The 24,403-nt window shown below is 43.7% G+C and overlaps 1 protein-coding gene across 1 annotated transcript in view; it reads left to right on the top strand.

Moving 5' to 3' along the window:
* GPR153 (G protein-coupled receptor 153) overlaps positions 1 to 2,691 on the top strand; it is a gene marked incomplete in the record, with an annotated part of 188,326 nt that extends 185,635 nt beyond the window's left edge. The window contains 1 exon segment of the mRNA XM_077458308.1: positions 1,564 to 2,691. Coding sequence (XP_077314434.1) covers positions 1,564 to 2,334 — 771 coding nt within the window.
* Positions 2,692 to 24,403: the final 21,712 nt, after the last annotated feature.

Here is a 24,403-nt window from a genome sequence, read left to right as displayed (position 1 = left end):
TCAATGTTTTTGGGTCTATCTCCAAGAAACCAACATACTCCCAGAGCTGATTTAAGCCAACTGAAGATCTTTGAGGTCTACATATGCATGTGTCCTCTGTACCATCTGTATTGACCGATGACCAGCCCCACATTTTTTTTTTTTTAGGTTGCTCAGCTAGTTTTTTTTTTTTAATTTATAGACTGTGCATTTAAATCAGGGGTCTCCAAACTTTTTTTTTTTTTTTTTTTAAACAAGGGGCCAGTTTACTGTCCTCCAAACTTTAGGGGGGGGGGGGCGGACTGTGGCTAAAGGGAGTAGAAAATATGCCCTGGTATCAGGAGTTAGCAATGCAACATCTTTATTGGGAGAAATAATGCCCCATCCTTGGTATCAGTGGCAAGAATTATGCCCCCATTGGTGTCAGTAGGAGGAATAATGTCCATTATTGGCGTTAGTGGCAGGAATTATGCCCCTATTGGTGGTTTCAGTGGGTGGAATAGTGCCATTATCATTGGTGTCAATGGACAGACTAGTGGAATAGTGCCCAACCATTGGTGTCAATGGGCGGAATAGTGCCCCACCAATGGCGCCAGTGGGCAGAATAGTGCCCCACCAATGGCGCCAGTGGGCAGAATAGTGCCCCACCAATGGCGCCAGTGGGCAGAATAGTGCCCCACCAATGGCGCCAGTGGGCAGAATAGTGCCCCACCAATGGTGCCAGTGGGCAGAATAGTGCCCCACCAATGGTGCCAGTGGGCAGAATAGTGCCCCACCAATGGTGCCAGTGGGCAGAACAGTGCCCCACAAATGGTGCCAGTAGGGCAGAATAGTGCCCATCCTTGGTGCCAGTAGGCAGAATAGTACCCACCCTTGGCAGAATAGTGCCCATCCTTGGTGTCAGTGGGTGGAATAGTGCCCATCCTTGGTGTCAGTGGTCGGAATAGTGCCCATCCTTGGTATCAGTGGGAGCAATAGTGCCTCATTGTTGGTTTCAGTATCAAGATGTATGCCTTCATTGTTGGTGTCAGTGAGAGGAATAGTGTTGCAAGGGCCAGATAAAAAGGCAAGCAAAGGGCCGCATCCGGCCCCTGGGGCACAGTTTGGAGACCACTGATTTAAAGGATTGTTGTTGACTTACTATTAAAAATGAATTGATGCTACGATTCATTGTTAATACATCCATGCCCAATACTCTAACCCCAGTTTGCTCACTGGCTTCATTAAAATTTACTTTTATTGATCTATTACAGGATTTCACTAATAATTTGGATTATCGAACGTGCATTTTGGTGAACAATTTTAAAATTATAGATATATATATATTTTTTTTTATCCAATAGTCATTACATTTGGGGGGGAAATTTGGTTTATTTCAGCTGTGTACAGAATAAAAAAAAAAAAAATTGTAAAATATTTTTGGGCAATTTTTTTAAAAAACATTATTAGCGCTATTTCAAAAAGCTGCAAATTACCTAACACCAAGCCATGATGTTTCATGACGTGTTTTATTTGAGTTACAAAAAATGTCACTTCCTGAAAGAGTTGCATACCCTAAATGGTCTTTCTTTTTTTTTTTTTAAGGTCCCTCCAACAAGACGCTATTCTCACGATGAGACAGACATATTTACCACGTGTCAGATACCAGCTTTCCTTCATGGCTGGGGATCAGCTGAAGATATCGCTGCCATCTCTTTCTTCACACTGCCAAGGCGCGATAGGCGAAGCAGCCTGGTGTTTTACCACCAAGAAGCCAGCTTGCCGTATCGAAAGTGCCGTAAAGGATCGGAGAGCCTCCTTTCCTTGAAACATTTTACCTTGGAGGAACTATACAAAGACGATTTCAAGTGCTTTAGTCGGGAAGAGGTGGTCGGTTTCATCGACGAAACACCTCTTCCGAGCCCGCGAAAAACTCCTGGTAGGTCTTCTTCAATTTCGCTCATACCAGATACTTTGAAACATCCAACAGTTACCCATTTCACTTTGACGGACTTCGAGCGAGAGCCGCAGGTGTTACGGAGGATTTCCAACCACGGTAAGAGTTGTACGCTTAACGTTCCCGGTCATCTCCGACCTCACGATCACAAGCGGTTCTACACGGAAGGACATCGGGGCATTCAGAATACTCAACGACCCGTTCAGAAGGCTGAATCTCAAAAACTAGATGAGGTAGCCGCAAATTCTAACTCTGCCGACTCCGGCAGTTGCCAGACTGGCCTGGACAATGCATGGAGCGAGCAGGAACAGCTTGACAAAGTAGAATGCAAGGGAAGTACGAATAGCTTTTTAAGCACGCCCTCTGAATCTTCTGGATACATAACTTTCCATTCAGATTCAATTGGATCTACTTCCTAGGGATAACCCAACGTCTTATATATCAATATATGCTATTTCAGGGTTTACATTGCTCCTAATCTTGTTAAATACCAAGAACTGGAAACTGCACCAAAGAAGAAAACTTGCGTTAAAAAAAAAAAAAAAACTGATACAAATTTTAATATTCTGCTTTTCTTAGGAAAAAAAAAATTTCAGGAAAAACATGATTTACAGATCATTTTCAGCTTGGGTTTGTTATGCAGAGAAGAGAATAAAAAACTGCTACTTCAATTTATTTCCTAAAATATAACATCCAATGAGTTGTACATGGAACACGTCTTCAAGCAACAATTTAATCTTTACTTGTCATCAATAAATATATTATATGCATGCCTATGTAACTTCTCTGTCCACTCTCTATAAGTGAATTTTTTGATATACACTTTACTATTTTCTAATTTTGAATGAAATGTGTTAAGTGTGGGTGACATGATAAAATGAAAAATATGTGATTTTCCTAAAAGAAGAAGAAGAAAAAAAAAAAAAAAAAGTTAAAGCATTGTACTAATTAATGTATGTTATTTTCTGTACTGTATTATACATTTTTAAATGAAAACTAATATATGTTGACATTTTTGTAATTTAAAAATGTGTTCACATTGATTCTGATTTAAGTAGAAGGGAATCACTGAATACTTTGTTTAATATTTTGTTATTAATTTTCCCCCAAATGGGTCATCATTCGAGATGAAGTATGCACCACCTTTATTATATGCTAAAGTTAGGTCTTACTGAATAAATGCAGAGTTTTAGTGAGGTAATGGATGGGGCAACGTAGAACTCTGGGCGATACGCATACATTTTGCGATCCCGTGAGTTCAACCCTGTAGTGGCAATAATGTATCTGTTGTGTAAAGTGGAAAAATAGGATTTTTATAACAGCTTACCTGTAAAATCCTTTTCTTTGACGTACATCAGGGGACACAGAGTCATATTAATAACTATGTGGGATGTCCCATAGCAATGGCAACTGAGGGGGGGGGGGGCAGAATCAAGAAAACAGGAGGCCAGAGGACTCATACTGCAGCCTGCAGTATATGCTGTGCCCAAAGGCAATATCCTCATGACTTTTAATATCGATTTGATAAAAACATAAAAATGTCTGAACCGAAGACCAAGTTGCGGTCTTACAGATCTGAGCCATAGAGGCCTGATGATGCACCACCCAAGAGGCACTAATCGCCCTGGATGAATGTGCTCTTATCCCTTGTACACACGGTCGGACATTCTGCCAACCAAATCTGTTGGATTTTGTCCGACGGATTGTGTCCGAAACTGTTGCATACACACGGCGGGACCAAGTTGTCGGAAAATCCGATCATTTAGAACGTGATGACGTTGTTTCGTTACGACGGGACTACGTTCACGCTAGTAGCCAATAGCTTTGGTGTAGGAATTTGATCTGAGCATGCGTGGCACTTTGTCCGATCGGAAATTCTCTACACATGATCGGAGTATGTCCGATCGGACCCGTTTGTCGGAAAATATTTCCAACAAGTTGGAAAATTGGGTCCGACTGATATTCCGACGGAAACAGTCCGATGCATACCACACACAGTCGGATTATCCGACAAAACGGTCCGATAGGACACATTCCGTCGGAATCTCCGACCGTGTGTACAAGGGCTTAATCTGAGAAGGAAGAATTTTCTTCTTTAAACTGAAGCTTGATCAATCACTTGACAAATCCATATGGAAAATAGTGGATCTTGACGCTGCCTGTCCATATCTTGGACCCTCTGGCAGTACAAAAAAAAAAAACCCTGTGTTTTGCGAACCTGAGCGGTCGCCTTTATATAGATTCTGATCGCTCTTACTACATCAAGAGACTGTAGTGCTTTCTCTTCCCCAGATTAAGGCTTCTGGGGAAAGAGAAGGAAGAATAATATCTTGGTTTAAATGAAAACCTGTTACCACTTTCGGTAAAAATTCAGGATGACGACATAAAATCACCTCATCCTTATGCATGATGAATTATGGCTCTTACAAGACAGAGCCGTTAGTTCCTATACTCTTCCAGCAGAAGAAATGGCAAGCAAAAAAGATTATCTTTCTTGTCAAAGACCCAAGAGAATTTCTCGTAAGGTTGAAACGGTTGATTTAGCAAAGCCGACAAGACCAATTTTAAATCCTAAGGATTTAGTAGGCTTGTGCGATTCGTTTCGGAACGAATCAAAATTCGGCCGAATTTTGCATCTTTCGGACATTCGGATGCATCCGAATAAAAAAATAACAAATTACAACGAATACGAAAGAAATAGAACGAATGAATTCGAATGAATTCGACATGATTCAAAATTATTTCAACCGCATTCGAAATTATTTCAACTGCATTCGAAATTATTTCAACCACATTCGAAAATATTTTGTGACCCGAATTTAAGGCCATGTATCTCGGGGTCACTTGGTGCTAGACACTTCAAATTTGGATATGTTGTAGTGCTATTACAATTGTGTTTGCATACTACATATGGGGTTTCTAGCTATAAGTGACCCCAAGATATGTGGCCCCAAAATCGGGTCCCAAAATGTTATTAGTTATTAGAGCAGAGAATAACATTTTGCGACCCGATTTTGGGGCCACATATCTCGGGGTCACTTATAGCTAGAAACCCCAAATTTGGTATGCAAACACAATAGTACTAACACTACAACATATCCAAATTTGGAGTTTTTTAGCACCAAGTGACCCCGAGATACATGGCCCTAAATTCGGGTCACAAAATATTTTCGAATGTGGTTGAAATAATGTCGAATCATGTTGAAATAATTTCGAATCCGGTAGAAATATTTTTTCGAATTTGGTTGAAATATTTTCGAATGTGGCCGATTTTTCGAATTCGGTAGAAAACTAAACGAAATCCGAAAACGAATTTAAGGAAGTTAACGAATATAACTAAATGAAATTAATGAATTAACAAATTAAAACGAAACGAAACTAAACAAATTTTTTCCTTTTGCACATGTCTAGGATTTAGAGGTGCCTTGATAGGGGAAATAAACTGTGTTACCCCCCTGAATAAGCTATGCACCAAGAGTGGGAAGCAAGAGGCCGTAGGAAAAGACATCGAGATGGCCTGGATCTGGCTCTTGATAAAAGTCAAGGCCAGCTTCATTTCAGATCCCATATGCAGGAATCCTGCCTATTGACATACTTCCTGGGGTGCCAACCCCTGGATCCATACCAAGAAACCTATGCCTTCCAGATTCTATAGTAAGTGATTCTGGAAGCCGGCTTCCTGGGCTTAGTCAAAGTAGACACTACTGAAGGAGATCACCCACGATCTTATAGAGTTATTATTAGTTATTATAGAGTGGGATTCAACAGTCAAACCTGTTAAACTCCTTGTCCGTAAAGTCCCAACACCTTAGACACTGGCGAAAAAACTGGAGGACTCCCAGTAGTGGAAGGGGTTATATGGGGGAAGTTCACGTCTTAAGGGGAAGAGAAAGCACTACAGTCTCTTGATGTAGTAAGAGCGATCAGAATCTATTTAAAGGCGACTGCTCAGGTTCGCAAAACACAGGTTTTGTTTGTACTGCCAGAGGGTCCAAGATATGGACAGGCAGCGTCTAGATCCACTATTTTCCAAATGGATTTGTCAAGTGATTGATCAAGCTTCAGCTTAAAGAAGAAAATTCTTCTCTCTCATATTTAGAGCACACTCGTCCAGGGCGATTAATGCCTCTTGGGTGGTGCATCATCATCAGGCCTCTATGGCTGAGATCTGCAAGACCGCAACTTGGTCTTCGGTTCAGACGTTTTTACGATTTTATCAAATCGATATTAAAGGTCATGAGGAGATTGCCTTTGGGCACAGTAGGAGTCCTCTGGCCTCCTGTTTTCTTGATTCCGTCTCCCCCCCCCCCCCTTCAGTTGCCATTGCTATGGGACATCCCACATAGTTATTACTATGGCTCTGTGTCCTATGTAAGAAAAGAAAATAGGATTTTTATAACAGCTTACCTGTAAAATCCTTTTCTGTGATGTACATCAGGGCACACAGAGGTCCCTCCCTTCTTCTTATACACTTTGATTGGTTGGCTACAAAACTGAGGACTCCCAGTAGTAGGAGGGGTTATATGGGGGAAGTTCGCGCCTTAAGGGGTGTGCCAGTGTCCAGCACCTGATACGCCGATATAACCCACATATTACTATGGCTCTGTGTCCCCTGATGTAAAAGAAATGGCTACTTAAAGCCAAGAGAAAGTGACAGTGTCTGCACATAGCCAACCCATCCTATGCTAGACCTACCCAACCCAGCCCACCCACCTAGGCCCATAAACTTGCTCATCCCATGCTAGACCTATCCAACCAGCCTAGGCACATAGACCTGCTCATCCCATGCTAGACCTATCCAACTCAGCCTACCCACCTAGGGATGTAGACCTTCCCATCCCACACTAGACCTACCCTACCCACCCATCCTATGCTAGACCTATCCAACCCACCTGCCTAGGCACATAGACCTGTTCCTCCCATGCTAGATCTGCCCTAACCAGCCGACCCACCTAGGCACATAGACATACCCAACCCAGCCACCCGCCTAGGCACATAGACCTACCCATCCCACCTGCCTAGGCCTGTTGACCTACCCATCCTACGCTACACCTACCCAGCCCAGCCCAGCCCACCTGCCTAGGCACATAGACCTACCCATCCCACCTGCCTAGGCCTGTTGACCTACCCATCCTACGCTACACCTACCCAGCCCAGCCCAGCCGACCTGCCTAGGCACATAAACCTGCTAATCCCATGCTAGACCTACCCAGCCCACCCACCTAGGCACATAAACCTGCTCATCCCATGCTAGACCTACCCAACCCAGCCCACCCACCTAGGCACACAGACACACCCTTCCCACGCTAGACCTACCCAGCCCAGCCCACCTGCCTAGGCACATAAACCTACTCATCCCATGCTAGACCCAGCCCCCCTGCTTATTCATATAGACCTACCCATCCTATGCTAGACCTACCCAACCCACCCCACCCGTCTGGGCACATAGACCTGTTCATCCCATTCTAGACCTACCCAACCCAGCCCACCCACCTAGGCACATAGAGCTGCTCAAACCATGCTAGACCTACCCAACACAGCCCACCCACCTAGGCACGTAGACCTACACCTCCCATGTTAGACCTACCCAACCCAACCCAACCCACCTGCCTGGGCACATAGACCATCCCATCCCATGCTAGACCTACCCAATCCAGCCCCCCCCCCCCCCCAGGCTAGGCACGTAGACCTGCTCATTCCATGCTAGACCTACTTAACCCACCTAGGCATATAGACCTACCCAACCAAGCCCACCCGCATAGGCATGTAGACCTACCCAATCCAGCCCACCTGCCTAGGCAAGTGAACCTACCCATCCCACGCTAGACCTACTCAACTGCCCCACCCACCTAGGCACGTAGACCTACCCATCCCACGCTAGACCTACCACAACCAGCCAACCACCTAGGCACATAGACCTACCTATTGCACATTAGACCTACCCAACCCAGCCACAAATCTAGGCACATAGATCTACCCATCCCATGCCACATCTACCCTTCCCACCTGCCTAGGCCTGCTGAACTACCCATAACACTCTACACCTAACCAACCCAGCCCTCCTGCCTAGGCACATGGATCTACCGTTACACACTCATCATCACAACCTTCCCACACTGCCAGAGCCCTCACCAACAAGCATTTGAGCATGGTGTAGGGAGAGACATATTAATTCCCTTGTTTGATGGTGCTCAGGGCTAAGGGGCCAAAAACTGTGGGATGGGGGACACGGTGTCGTAATCCATCTATGTTTCAACACCAGTCAACACTGGAGCTTAAAAAGACTCATTTGCTAAAACAGGAAGCAGTTAGGGTGCATGGCTGGGCTATATGCAAACACTGTATGGGCAAAGTGACAGTGCTTCCTATAGTAATTTTTTTTTCCCCCATTTTGGATACAGTAAGGGAGGGTTACAACCCCCTGTCAGGGTTTTTTTTTGTAATTGGTGTCCCAATTGGCAAGATTTACCTTTACTTCCTGTCCCAGAGCCAAAACAAGAAGTGAGAGGAAATGTCTTCAAATTGAAGGAAAATCCCTGGATGTCACTAGAACTAGTGTCCCCATTGGAAGATTTCCTTCTATTCCTGTTCTGATGACAACCCAGAATTTGGGATTTCCTTTCCCTCTCAGTGATAGCACTAAACAGGACAAATATAGAGGGTTAATCTACCCTAACAGGGGGCACAGACAGCAATAAAAACTGACAGGGATACCAGTTCCTCTCCACCCCATCCAAAACTATAAAACAAAGTTTTGCCTTCATTCATATTGTAAGTTCAGCTTCCTTATGTGAGCCGTACATGGCTCGAATTTTGTGCGATTCCGGCAAAATTGGCCAAAATTGGGTCCATGGCTGTCCATCTCAGCACCACCCGGCTCAACTAAGTTCAGCTGTAGGAGCCGGGGGGGGGGGGATGGGGTTAAACTGTCAGGTTAACAGTGATTGCAGCCAATCAGATGCAACAATTGCTCGGTTGTTCAGACAGCTGCGGGTACGGGATGTCTGAATACAAAAGACAGCAGGTGTAGGTTCATCCATACATGCTATTCAGCTGAATGGGAGAAATTGAAGCAGTAGGATGTTCATGAGGTCGTGGCTGAGCCCCCCATCCCTGTACACCCCATCCCCCATCCCTGTCCCCCAATCCTGTCCCCCCATCCCTGTACAACCCATCCCTGTCCCCCAATCCTGTACACCCCATCCCTGTCCCCCCATTCCTGTACACCCCATCCCCCATCCCTGTACCCCCATCTCTGTCCCCCATCCCTGTACACCCCCATCCCTGTACACACCAACCCCCATCCCTGTCCCCCCAATCCTGTCCCCCCATCCATGTACAATCCATCCCCCATCCCTGTCCCTCCATTCCTGTACACCCCAGCCCTGTCCCCCCACTCCTGTACACCCCCTCCCCCCATCCCTGTACCCCCATCCCTGTACACCCCTTTCCTGTACACCCTCACCCCCCCCATTCCTGTACACCCCATCCCTGTTCCCTCACTCCTGTAAACCCCATCCCACATCCCTGTCCCCCCTTCCTGTACACCCCATCCCTGTCCCCCCATTCCTGTACACCCCATCCCCCCATCCCTGTCCCCCCCATTCCTGTACACCCAAACCCCCATCCCTGTACACACCATATTTCTGTACACCCCATCCCCCCCATCCCTGTCCACCCCATCCCCCATAACTGTCCCCCATTCCTGTACACCCCATCCCCCATCCCTGTCCCCCCATTCCTGTACACCCCATCCACCCATCCATGTCCCCCATTCCTCTACATCCCATCCCTGTCCCCCATTCCTGTACACCCCATCCCTCCATTCCTGTACACCCCCCCCACTCACCCACAAGCATTACCACAATGTCACACTTCCACAAAATAAAACTCCAATAGCTACAGAGGGCTGACCCGCCATCTCCCAGTTCTGAGTGGAATTACAGGAAGCCGATATGAAGACAGATTTGGGCATGTATACTAGCTGTATTAAAAAATTACATTTAATGAATATAGAACTGGAATAATTTGTGTTTTATTCATATTCAGGTTTATTAGGTTTCCGGCTCGACCAGCAGGCCGTCAATTTGTCACTGCTACTGTAATTTCTAGACATGTGCAACTGCCAAAAAAACGCGTTCATTTTCGTTTCATTTGTTTTTTTCACGTAATTCGTTATAAAATTAAAATTTATTATTTCTAATAAATTCGTAAATTTGGAAAATTCATAGATTCGAAAATTTGGATATCCAAAAACTTGAAAATTCAGAAATTTCGAATGACTGAAAATAGGAACGAAAAACAACTAATAAATTATTTATAGGTATTGGAATTTCTTTTTCAAATTTGGCTGTTAGTGAACGTAACAAATTTATCCCAATTTACGAATTATCCGTTAGTAACAAATGCCGTATCTAAAATGAATGGAACGTAACAAATTAATAATAATAAATAATTATAAAAAAAAAAAAATCGTAAATTATTATTTATTGTTACTAATTTGTTATGTTCCATTCGTTTAGATGCAGCATTCGTTATTTCGGATAATTCGTAGCTTCGTATTCGTTACGTTCACTAACAAACAAATTTGAAAGGAAATTCCAATACCTATCATTTAATAGTTAGTTATTTCAGATTTTCTAATTTTCGGGTTTTTGAATTTTCAAATTGCCCAATTTTCGAATTTCGGACAAAATTCGTCAAAACAGGTTTCGTTAATTCTAATATTTCCGAATTAACCAAAATTTGTCAAGCTAATTTGGAACAAAACAAAATTTCACATGTCTAGTAGTTTATATAAAAGCGGCTTGCAAAAACTTTTAAGTAGAAAACATAAATTTAGGGAGTAACTCCACTTTTGTTGAGAAAAAAAAAACAAAAAAAAAAAAAACACAACATTCCCCTCTGGGTGATCTATGTAACATTGCATTAAACTGTGTATCAGATTCCTACATTTTGTTGCCCTGAAGAAATAGCCATTTGTTTCCCCGTGCAGACTGATTCTGAATGGGGGGGGGGGGTCTGGTTCATTATAATCACCTGGTGCACTCTCTGTGTTCTGTTGAGGAAAGTGGAAGGCTCGGCATCTTTGATGAGTCTAACCAAAAGCGAAATTCCTATTGCAGGAGATACTTAAAATCTGAAAATGAGAGAGCCAATCACACAAGCAGGAAATTACATTTCCGGGAGGGGCTCTGTATACCATCTGTGTACAGAGCGCCTCCAGGTGGCCACATTGTATTTTACAGAAAATTACAGGAAAGGGAATTTTTAATAACATTTAATTACAATATGACTTGTGTAGCAATTGTATATAGTAGATTTTCTATAATTCTTTGCAGAAAAGTGGTGTTCCACTTTGTGACCTCGAAGTTGGGGGGGGGGGGGGCACAGTAAAGCTCAATATTATTTAAAGGAATCCTTTTTCTAAGGAAAAACACATAACATATTATTGCTAACCTTTTGAAAATGCTAGTTGCCAGGCTGACATACTGATCCAATACCTGACCCAGAAGAAGTATGCGGACCAGCCGGTCTGTCCTTACGTCATCACTGTCAGTAAGTATGCTCCTCTGCGCCATCTATTGGCCATAATGCTGTAGTTTCCTTACTGGCACATGCGAATTGCTTAAATAAATATTTTTTTATTCCATTCGAATTGCAGACTAGACATGCGCACTGCCAAACAATGTGTTCGTTTTCGTTTAATTCGTTTTTTTTTTTTACCCATTTATTTTTTTCATTTATCAGGTTATTAGTTATGATCGAAATTCATTATTTCAAATAAATTTGTCAATTCGGAAATGAAAAAAAAAATTTGAAAAATTACAAATCTAAAAATTTGAAAATCCAAATACAGAAAGTAGGAAACTTGAAAATAGATAAAAGAAAATCCGGAAAAACAAAAATCCGAAATAACAACTATTCCATTTGTTTAGATGCGGCATTTGTTATTTTGGATAATTCAGAAATTCGGATAAATTCGGATTCCTTATGTTCACTAACAACCAAACTTGAAAGGAAATTCCAATACCTATAATTTAATAATTAGTAATAATTACTAGTTAGTTAATTAATATTTCAGATTTTGGGGTTTTCTAATGTTCGGGTTTTCGAATTTCCGAATCTTCTAAGTTTCAAATTTTCTATTTTTTTATTTTCAGATTTTCTAATTTCCATATTTTAGAATTTTCGAATTTCGGAAAAATTCGTATTCATTACGTTCACTAACAGTCAAATTTAAAAGTAAATTCCAATACCTATAATTGAATAGTAATAGTTATTATTAGTTATTATTTCAGATTTTCTCATTTTCGAATTTCCGAATTTCCAGATTTCCGAATCTTCAAATTTCCGAATCTTCAAATTTCCGAATCTTCAAATTTCCGAATCTTCAAATTTCCGAATCTTCAAATTTCCGAATCTTCAAATTTCCGAATCTTCAAATTTCCGAATCTTCAAATTTCCGAATCTTCAAATTTCCGAATCTTCAAATTTCCGAATCTTCAAATTTCCGAATCTTCAAATTTCCGAATTTCCGAATTTCCGAATTTCCGAATTTCCAAATCTTCGAATTTCCGAATCTCAGAATTTCCAAATCTCAGAATTTCCAAATCTCAGAATTTCCAAATCTCAGAATTTCCAAATCTCAGAATTTCCAAATCTCAGAATTTCCAAATCTCAGAATTTCCAAATCTCAGAATTTCCAAATCTCAGAATAAAATTGTTAAACGGGTTTTCGTTAATTTACATTTTTCCGAAATAACAAATTTGTTTAATTTAGTCGAAAAAAATGATTTTGAGACGAAACAAATTGCACAATGTCAATTTCAGATAAGATAGTCTGGGAACAGGCTGTATTTGGGTTGGTTCTCTGGGCTGCATTGGGGCACCTAACCCAAGTAAGGGGAGGAAGGTCCTCTAATTATGATCAAAGTGGGTGGGCGGGGCTTAGAACCACTTTTTAGGTGACCAGGATGCATCTAATAAAGCAGCAGTCCTGCAGGCAGCATCTTTGGGGCGTTTTGCGAGCGTTGTATACACCGATCCTCCACCACCCCTACCCATTGGAATGCATGGACAGCGCTGCCAAAGCGCTTAGGCAGCGGCACTACAGGGGTGCTCTTAACCCCCTTTTTAACCCCTTCTAGGGGGTTTAAAAGCGCTGCGCTGCTGCCCGAATAGAGGCACCAAGGCACCGCTACAATAGCGGTAAAGTGCCGCTAAAACTAGTGGAGGGAGATTTCTGCAGCATGTTTGGCAAGTACAGAATCGCAGTATATATAAAATAATATGCAAAGTGGTTGGAGGGAAGCTTCAGAATGGCAAAGATGTTTTTATTACAAATTATGTGAGCGGACTGCAGTTCCTCTTTAATGCAACATCTACCACATTCACTCCTTTGGATTGCAGAAAATATAGTCTGAGAACATCCGATTTTTTTTCCCATTCGCACAGAACACATTTCACCAGAGGCGATTCAGTTCGCATTGTGCGCTATATAAGTATTTCATTCATTCATTCATGTGCACCAATCCTGACACATGGCATGGTTACTTTTTTTTTTTTATTAGGACCCTACACTGGACCCCCTTCCCATACCCTCGGTCCCACTGCCCGTTGTCAGACACCGGCATGCTGCTTCACCAGTCCTGGGATTTCAAATGACCAAAGGCTCGCTCTCCTCTCCTCACAGCGCTGGAAGGACGGGGGTAGATGGATTCTGATTGGTCAGCGCCATCCATGTGGCGGTGCTAACTAATTAAAATGCCTCTTGTCCGTACATGCTAAGAGGTACGGATAGGAGATTAAGCCGCCGGGGGTTTTAAAATCCCGGGATCAGTGAAGCGGCATCCCGGGGGCCTGGCAGCAGGGGACCGCAGTAATCTGTTACAGCGGCACCGCAGGGGACTAATGCAAGGTCAAATTACAGGTTTTCTGTAGAAGGCGGACTTACACTTTAAGTACTTCCCATCATAGGATCCGTACATCCTTGGATGGGAAGAGTGAAGCTGCAGCGATCATCAAGATATCTTTTTTTTTTTAGATCTGGTGATTCCATTCAATGTAGAAGTGATCCTGGCAGCTATAAAGCCACTGGATTTCTTTTACAGATCCCTCCCTCTGCAGCCCCCCCATTTGTGACCAATCACAGAAGCTCACATAACAGTTGTAAAACAATGGATGGCTTCCTTTCATGTCATTCATTGTATATGTAGCACTAACCCCCGAAGGAGCTGCTGGTTTTATTCGGGCTTGCCGTTACCTCTTCTGCTCATCTCTTCATCTCAGGGGGGTCCTGGGGTTGGGATCACAGACCCCAGAAAGCAAAAAACGAACAAACCCAGTAAAATGGCGTCGGTACCTTAACCGGTTCCCGATCAGCGCACGCCGATGTACGTCGGCAGAATGGCACGGGCACACATATTGGCGTACAAGTACGTCCAATCTTCAATGCTGCCCTGCCATCGCAGGCGCGCCGCCAGCAGCGCGCTCGCATGCTGGTCGGGACCCCCCCGTGAGTCCGGTCGCGGGTCCCACGGACTTGATCGCCGCGGACATACCCGCGATCGTCTCACGGGACGGCTGAATGGAGGAAATGCCGTTGTAAACAGCATTTCTCCATTCTGCCTAGCAACTAGTGACGCTGATCTCTGCTCCATGTGATTGGAGCAGAGATCAGTGTTCACTAAATGAAAGCCCAGCCCCCCCACAGTTAGTAACACACCCCTAGGAACACTTAACCCCTACACTGCCACCCACTGGTTAACCCTTTCACTGTCAGTGTCATTTACACAGGAATCACTGCATTTATATAGCACTGATTGCTGTATAAATGACAATGGTCCCAAAAATGTGTCAAAATGTCCGGAAAAAAAACAAAAAAAAAAAAAAAAAAAAACGCTGATCGCCGCCATTACTAGTAAAAAAAAATAAAAAAGTATTAATAAAAATGCCATAAAACTATCTATTTGCTTATAGCAGTCAAATTTACTGATATAAGCAAGTATAGTATGTAAAAAAAATAAAAAAAAATAACCTAATCAACTCCCCAGAGTGGTACAGTGTCACTATGGTAACAATATCGCAGCCCTGCTATAAGTCACTGATCACCAAAAAAAAATAAAAAAATTCCCTAAATCTGTCCCCTATTTTGTAGGCGCTATAACTCTTGTGTAAACCAATCGATATACGCTTATTGGGATTTTTTTTTTTACCAAAAACATGTAGCAGAATACATATTGGGTGAAGTTTATGAAGAAATTAAATTTTTTTACATTTTTTTTTTTATTTGGAATGTTTTATAGCAGAAAAAATATATTTTTTCAAAATTCTCCCTTTTTTTTTTTTTTTTTGCTTATAGCGCAAAAAATGTAAATAAATTAAAAAAAAAAAAATAAAAAAAAAAAAACAGAGGTGATCAAATACCACCAAAAGAAAGCTCTATTTGTGGGGAAAAAAAGGACATCCATTTTATTTGGGTACATTGTTGCAGTCCCTGAAAATAAATATATAAATAAACCGCAGATCACCGCCATTACTAGTAAAAAAAAAAAAAAAAAAAGTTAATAATAATAATGCCATAAATCTATCCCCTATTTTGTAGATGCTATAAAACCAATCAATATACGCTTATTGCAATTTTTTTTTACCAAAAATATGTAGAATACATATCGGCCTAAACTAATGAAGAAATTTTTTTTTTTTTTTTAATTTGGGGATATGGATTCTAGTAAAAAGTAAAAAATATAATTGCATTTTTTTTCCAATATTGTCGTTCTTTTTTTTGTTTATAACACAAAAAATAAAATAGAAATTATCACCAAAAGAAAGCTCTATTTGGGGGGGGGAACATCCATTTTATTTGGGTACAGTGTTGCACAACCGCGTAATTGTCAGATAAAGTAACGCGGTGTCGTATCCCCAAAAAAATGGCCTGGTCATGAAGGGGGGGGGGAATCTTTTGTAGGTGAGGTGGTTAAAGCAGACCTTGAGTCATTTGTTCATCTTTCCATCTATTAAATCTTCTGCCCTTGTTGATGTTTTAATTTTTGATAGTAAAACATTTTTTTTCTGCCAGTAAATCCCTTATACAGCCCACTTCCTGTTTCTTGTCTGGTCATTAGTCTAGGCTTATGACATCATGTACAGCTCTCTCTCACGACAGTTTGCCAGGAAGGGAGGGGGGGGGGGGTGAGTCACAAGAGGGCCAATGAGAGCTGCAGAGCTGGAGGTGTTCCTCTGTGTAGATCCAGGAAGTGAACAGGCGGCAGCTTCAGCTGCCCACAGTTAAAATGGCTGCAGCAGGACTCAGTGGAGGGAGATTTCTGCAACAATATTAGGCAAGTAGCAAATCACAGAATATATAAAATAACATGCAAAGTGGTTGGAGGGAAGCTTCAGAATGGCAAAGATGTTTTTCTTACCAATTATGTGAGCGGACTGCAGCTCCTCTAAGTTGTGCTGGCCGCGGTGTGGTGCAATGCGGTGGTATGAACGCACCTCGTAGGGAACGAGGCTTTCTTTTTGCCAGGTCTTGTGTTGGGACTGAGCTGGGAAAGGTGAATGAGCCCCGAAATGTTACCAAATACTCTCATAGGATTCTGCAAGAGAAAAAAATCTTTTTTGGCAAATGAATATTCTCCGATGGGCGGTTGTTAGTCATCGGTCTCCATTTTTCGCACAGCCGGCACTCCGGTGAAAGCCCACCAGGCTCCAAAGCCATTCGTTGGGCTTCACTTACCTCCAACCTCTCAGCAGGACATTTTTTTTAAATGCAGAAGTACAAATTTGTCCTATTCATCAAAGAACATTTTTGAGAACATTTTTGAAAACATTTTTGAGAACATTTTTGAGAACTGAACACGGAGTCTTCTCATTAGCACAGGAAATGCTGCCAAAAAAAAATAAAATAAATATAAATGTAGCCAAGTCCCGGACCTCTCCAGGCCTAATGGTGACCTCCAGATTTGGGGACAGCTGACCCCCTTCTGTGTAGAGTGGGTTACGAGGCATGGTGGGTGCAGTGCAAGATAGATTCATGGGCGCCAGACACTTCTTGAAGGCAAAAAGAGATTTATTGTCTGTTAAACGGAACTGTGGGAGAGAGGGTTAGGGCCAGGACACCTTGGACTGTTAATTGGCAGACTCAGAGACTTCTACAGGTAGACAGCCATGCAGGGAAAGGCATCCAGTGGGACACCACATCTGCATGTGTAGGATTGCTGTCTCCTATGGCAACAGTCTTGTAACAGTTTCTAACACAAGTTGTAACAAACTTCTTTACTTCCTCTACAATCTCCTCTTGTACATCTTCACTCCACTGAGCTCCCCGTCTCTCTCACTAGACTTACTGATGCTCTGCCACCGGATCTCCTGAGCTCTTCCAACCTTCTGAGTATCTTCCTCAAGTGTCACCCCCGCTTCCCTGCTGGGTTCTTACATTGGCACTCAAGATACCTCTCAAGCCTCACCCCCACTTCCCTGCTGGGTCCCCAGCTTGGCATTCACAGATACTCCTCAAGCATCAAGTGTCTCCTCCGCTGGTTGGGTCCCTGGCTTGGCACACAAGGCTGCTCTGCAAGCGTCTCCTCCGCTGGTTGGGTCCCTGGCTTGGCACACAAGGCTGCTCTGCAAGCGTCTCCTCCGCTGGTTGGGTCCCTGGCTTGGCACACAAGGCTGCTCTGCAAGCGTCTCCTCCGCTGGTTGGGTCCTTGGCTTGGCACACAAGGCTGCTCCGCAAGAGTCTCCTCCACTGGTTGGGTCCCTGGCTTGGCACACAAAGCTGCTCCGCAAGAGTCTCCTCCACTGGTTGGGTCCCTGTCTTGGCACACAAAGCTGCTCCGCAAGCGTCTCCTCCACTGGTTGGGTCCCTGGCTTGGCACACAAAGCTGCTCCGCAAGCGTCTCCTCCACTGGTTGGGTCCCTGGCTTGGCACACAAAGCTGCTCCGCAAGAGTCTCCTCCACTGGTTGGGTCCCTGGCTTGGCACACAAAGCTGCTCCGCAAGCTTCTCCTCCACTACTTGGGTCCATGGCTTGGCACACAAAGCTGCTCCGCAAGCATCTCCTCCACTACTTGGGTCAATGGCTTGGCACACAAAGCTGCTCCGCAAGCTTCTCCTCCACTGGTTTGGGTCCCTGGCTTGGCACACAAAGCTGCTCCGCAAGCTTCTCCTCCACTACTTGGGTCCATGGCTTGGCACACAAAGCTGCTCCGCAAGCTTCTGCCCGGCTGGTTAGGTCCCTGGCTTGGCACACAAAGCTGCTCCGCAAGCTTCTCCTCCACTGGTTGGGTCCATGGCTTGGCACCCGCTGAAGTTTCCAGATTCTTCACCGTCCCCGGTTGGTGAGAATTCTGCTCCAGTACTTGCTTTAGCTACTCAATGTGGTCCCTGGTAACAAGGTGGATGGTCCCTTAGTGGTGAAAGCTTCCCCTCTACCTCCGACCACGACATGTTCCCCGGCTGGCAGAACCGTCACTTCTGGTTGGCCTGCAAGCCACAATCCCAACCCTGCGCTGCTCTCTTACTAGGCTCTCAGACAGCCTGGCAGCCAGATGCCCCCAGGATAGGCCTCAGGTTTCTGGCCTAGCAGCCCGGGGCAGTAAAGCACATGGCCACCCGGACAGCCGTCCAGGTGGCACAGAACCCGATCACCTGACCTCACCCAAATATATAGTTTCTCCCAGCAGGCCAAGGGACCCAAGAAGATCCCTGCCCATTGGTTGAGACACCCCATCTATTCCTAATCTGTCCTTGCATTGCCCTTGTCTTATCTAATGCCACCAGATACCCGGCCACCTAGTGACAGAAGAGGGAAGTGCAGCAATTCCAGACTTAGGGTGGAATCAATCGACCTTCTATCAATCGGCCAGGGCAACTACCACTTGGCGGGTAAATGTAAGAGCAATCCTGCCTCAACACCAGGGTGCTACATCGAGATACTTTAGTGAATACAAATCATTTCATGGATAAGCGAAGGAACAATTTATTTTCACAAGAGGTCTGAACATAAACAGCAAAACCCGGACTATTATTGTTATATCGGCTTCTGCTGTGTATTTTTGAATACAATGTTTCGAAAAAAATCAAACACGCTACAAACGACTTAAAAGGCGATTCCACTTTTGTTGGAAAAAAATTGCAAAAAGAAAAAAAACAACGAAAAAAAATCTAGCATATACAATCGCTACACAAATCATATTGTAATAAAAATCCCTTTCCCTAATATTCTGCAGCCGCTGTAATCTTCTGTAAAATGCAATATGACCGTTCTGTACACAGATGGTATACAGAACCCCCCCCCCAGAAATGTCATTTCCTGCTTGTGTGATTGGCTCCCTGATTTTTCCCAGAAGATAGTCAGATTTTGGGAATCCCCTGCAACAAAAATATAATTTTTGGTGAGATACCCCAAAGGAAAATCACATCTAAAGGGATGCAGGCCCTGCCACTTTCCTCATTAGTGCCCTGCAGGTGCAGCAGCTGATTGACAATTATAAAATCACTCCCATTCACAGGGAAACAAACAGCTATTTCTTCAGAATATCAAAACGGTACATAGATCTCCCAGGGGGAGGGTTTTTTCTCAACCAGGGCTGCTGATAAAGCAGTACAACCGGTCCTGTTGTACTGGGCCCAGGCCCCATTAGCTAAACAGGGGGGGCCCAGTAGACATGTGCAATTTGTTTTGTTCCGAATTTGTTTTAGGAATTTCAAGAAGTTCGTTAATTTGGAAATATCCGAATTAAGGAAAACCCATTAAACAAATTTTTCCTGACTCTTTGTAAATTCGTAAATTTTAAAATCCGGAAATGTTGTTTTCCTGAATCTTCATAAATTCGGAAATGGGAAAATCCGGAAATGGGAAAATTCGGAAATATCTGAATTAATGAAAACCCATTAAACGAATTTTTCCTGAATCTCCGGAAATTCATAAATTTTAACTAATAACGTAACTATTACTAACTATTAAATTATATACATTGGAATTTCCTTTCAAAATTGATTGTTAATGAATGTAACAAATGTGAATTTATACGAAATAATGAATGCCGTATCTAAACAAATAGCGTAACGAAGTAATAATAATAATAATAATAGAAAATAATAATAATAATAATAATAAACATTTTTATTATTTTTTATTATTTATTTGTTCCGTTCCATTTGTTTAGATGCGGCATTCATTATTTTGGGCAATTCGTAACTTCGGATTAATTCGTATTCGTTAGGTTCACTAACAGAGGGCTGTATGGTTATGATTTCTGCCCCATAATTTCTAACAGCAGCCCTGTTCTCAACAAAAGTGGAGTTACTCTTTAACAAACGTCTGAAAACCCAAATTCTATTTTTCTGCATGTTTGGCATCATATCTGCATCTAATTTTCTTTAGGATTCTGTTGCAAAGTTTTTTTTTTTTTTTTTCTGCCTGGAGATCCTGCCAAGTAACAGCACTTCCTGATTCAACCTGCAAATCGCACCCTGCTCATGCGAACAGCTGCGGGTGTGTATGTTAATGACCCCGAAATCGGTTCCAGTGCGATTTGTAGAATCGGATCGCATGGGTGTTCACACCCATGCGATCCAATTCTGGTATGGCTAAAAAAAAAAAAAGGGTCCGGAGTTTTTTCGGTGCGAGTCATAAAGAGTCATACAGAATAATGGCTCAAATCGCACTGCTGAAGATTCGCATGTGATTCGAACAGTATAGAATGCAGTGTAAGGCTGGGTTCACACTGGAGCGGTGCGGGAACGCCGCAAATCCGCGGCGTTTTCCCACATCGCATGCCTCCCGGCGGCAGTTCACACACTGCCCTATGCGGACTGCTGGGAGTGTCAGTGAAAAGTTAATGACACCCCCAGATCAGTTCGCATATCGCAGTGCGATCTGCAAACTCGGACAGGAATCGGATCGCATGGTGTGAACACCCATGCGATCCGATTCTGCTGCGGACCAAAAAAAGGGTCCCGTGCGAGTTTGCGGCGGGTGCGATGCAAATTCAGCCATACTATCTGTATACTATCTGTATGGCTGAACTCGCATCGCACAGAGATCAGATGTGATTTGCACTGCAGTGCGGTGCGAATCACATCCGGTTCTCGCTGCCGCAGCGGTGTGAACCCAGCCTAATTCCTATTCAAAAATCACATGCGGTTCCCAGCACCGCATAGGGGTCTACAGGACTTGTAAAGCATTGTCATTTGTGGCAGCTGAACGAAATGTCAGGACATTTTTCTAAGCATGTAGCATCAGCGCCATCTAGTGGCCAAATAGCATATCGATTTTTGTATATAAAGTATCTCACAAAAGTAAGTACACCCCTCACATTTTTGTAACTCTTTTCTTCTATCTTTTCATGTGACAACACTGAAGAAATGACACTTATCTACAATGTAAAGTAGTGAGTGTACAGCTCTATTTGTGGGAACAAAATGATAATAATTCTGTTTGGGTACAGTGTAGCATGACTGCGCAATTTTCATTTAAACAGCAACAGCACTGAATGCTACTCCTCAAGCATCACCCTACTGGCTTGCTCGGTCCCTGGCTCGGCACACAAGGCTGCTCCGTTTGTGGTCTTTCTTGTGCATCATCTTTAGAAGAGGCTTCCTTCTGGAACGACAGCCATGCAGACCAATTTGATGCAGCGTGCAGCGTATGGTCTGAGCACTGACAGGCTGACCCCCCCCCCCACCCCTACAACCTCTGCAGCAATGCTGGCAGCACTCATACGTCTATTTCCCAAAGACAACCTCTGGATATGACGCTGAGCACGTGACCTCAACTTCTTTGGTGGACCGTGACGAGGCCTGTTCTGAGTGGAGCCTGTCCTGTTATACCGCTGTATGGTCTTGGCCACCAGCCTAGTAAATTACCATAAAATTATTTATTGAGAAAATAAATGTCTTCACAAAAGAAAGCAACTTCAAAGAATCAATCCAGTACAGAGGCTCAAATGACGCCCATTCACGGGGGGTGTGGTTTAGACCCGGTTCACACTAGAACAAGGATATGCAATTAGCGGACCTACAGCTGTTGCAAAACTAAAAGTCCCAGCATGCCTCTGCCTCGGGGTGTCATTGTTGTGGCTGTCAGAGTCTTGCTATGCCTCCTGGGACTTGTAGATCTGCAACAGCTGCAGGTCCACTAATTGCATATCCCTGCTCTAGAATATGGTGTGGGAAACCCACGATCCGCGCTGCAGGTGTCAGTGCAATGTTAACGACACCCCAAATCCAGGTCGCAAACACAGTGCGTTTGCCTGCGGCAAATCACATGGTACAAAAGTACCATACAATCTGGTTGCAGTGCATGCACTACTTTGGTACTATGCAGTGCATGCACTACTTTGGTACTATGCAGTCCAATTTGAGCCCATTCAAAAATGAATGGGCTCAAATGGCACGGCACTGAATCGCATGGGAATTGCAAAGGAATATGGTGCATTTGCTGTGCGATTCATAGGCACTTCATAGTGTGGACTCAGGCTTAGTGGGTGGGCATGGTCTGAGCATCGGTGGTTGAAGGAAAGAGAACTGCACAATGTATGGGCAGCCTAAGTTGCTGACTCAGGCAGTCATAGACGCTTTGAATCTCAGTGGCTCATCGGGTGACCAGCCAGGTTGATCAATCAACTTTGGTTCAACCAGCCTGTCGGATTTTACATGCGATTATTGCTGGTGGCTATTTAAAGCCCCCATTAGTAATCAGCATGTTTTCCCAGTGGAGACAGCTCCCCCCTGCTGGGAGAACACAATAGTTCCATAGGAGGAGTTGTGTTGATGAGGGAATTTCACAATTTTCTTTTGCAGGAAAGAAAAAAATCGCTCCATCTTTGGTCAGCTTAAACTTTTCTGAAGGGCGTACTTGTTCCAGGTCCACATTTCAAAGGACTGAAGCCAGAAACAGCCAGCTGGAATTTTACTATATATATATATATATATATAGGTTTATATAACATCCAACTGTTAAAAAAACTCCCATTGCTGCCTCATTGACCGCTCACATCGGTTATAGGTAACCAATAAGCTATCCCCCTACACGCTAATGACTGCCGGGAATCTGAAATCATTTCAAATGTAACTCCACTTTCAAAGGGAAAGCAAAGCAAATAATATATAAATCGCTACACAAGTCACATTGTAATTGAATGTTATTAAAAATGACCTTTCCCCTTTCCTATTCGATCTGCGGCCACTATAAATTTATTGTAAAACACAATATGGCCACCTGGAGGCACTCTGTACACAGAGCACACCCCCCCCCCCCCCTCAGATATGTAATTTCCTGCTTGTGTGATTGGCCCGCTCATTTTCCCCGAAGTCTGCACTAAGATACAAGCTAGATTTTGGGCATCCCCTGCAACACAAATGTCATTTTGCCAAACGCTTTTGCGGACCAGCTCACACACATATACGTCGGCAAAGTGGCTTGTTCCCTGCAAATCGCTGTACCTGTACGCCGGCTCCTTTAAGAGCCTTAGCAGGCGCGCGCCCGCTGCACGGTGGGGGACCCAATGCGCGTGGGCGGCAGCGCGATGTCCGCCAGCCAACGAGAGCCAGAGCGGGGATTTATGTATAAAATCCCCGTTCTGACAGGAGAGAGAGATCGTTTGTTCCTAGTAATTAGGAACAGCGATCGATCTCCTCCTCCAGTCAGTCCCATCCCACCCCCCCACAGTTAGAACACACACTGAGGGAACACCTTTAACCTCTTGATCTCACAATACACCATTGGGTGTTCTTTTTTATTTATATATTTATTTATTTATTTTGATGTGTTTTTGCACCCAATATTTTTCACTTTATTAGTTGTTACAAATTTTTGGTGCGGCATCACATCATTGTTTGTATTCACATTTTGGGGCCGTATTTGCACAGCGGTCACACCGTATTTGCACAGCGGTTTTGCAAACGCAATTTTTCTGGGAAAAAACAAACACTTAAACTCTTCGATCATTTGTTTTCAACTTTCCGTCTATTAAATCTTCGGCCCTTGCTGTGGTTTTAACTTTGGATGTTAAAACATTTTTTTTTGCTGCCAGTAAATCCCTTATACAGCCCACTTCCTGTTTCTTGTCTGGTCATTAGCCTAGGATTATGCCAGATGGTTTACTGCCCTGTGTCCATTCTCTGCCCCCTTGTTACGCTGTGCCCAGGGCAGCTGACATTCCTGCCCACCCCTTGTCCTGGCCCCGATGGTGGTCTACAAGGGTGTTAAGCTCTAGGGTTGCCACCTGTCCAGGATTCACCTGGACAGTTCGGGTTTGGAATCATGTGTCCAGGTTTCAGACTGTCTGCAACCCGGACACATTATTTAGACTGGCCTATGGATTCCCAGCAGGGTTGCTGGCTGCAGTTGTCTAAGCTGAGAGTGTCTGTTACTCACTCCCCAAAGCCAGAACTAACAACCCCCCCACCCAAAAAAAACATACAGACGGGAGAGGAGAGAGGACTCGATCTGCACCTCTTCTCCCCACCCCTACT

The sequence above is a fragment of the Lithobates pipiens genome, unplaced genomic scaffold, assembly GCF_037356315.1.
Source record: "Lithobates pipiens isolate NorthernLeopardFrog02 unplaced genomic scaffold, aLitPip1_a1.2 Scaffold_27, whole genome shotgun sequence".
NCBI lineage: Eukaryota > Metazoa > Chordata > Amphibia > Anura > Ranidae > Lithobates > Lithobates pipiens.
This window is presented reverse-complemented; position numbering and strand designations above follow the sequence as displayed.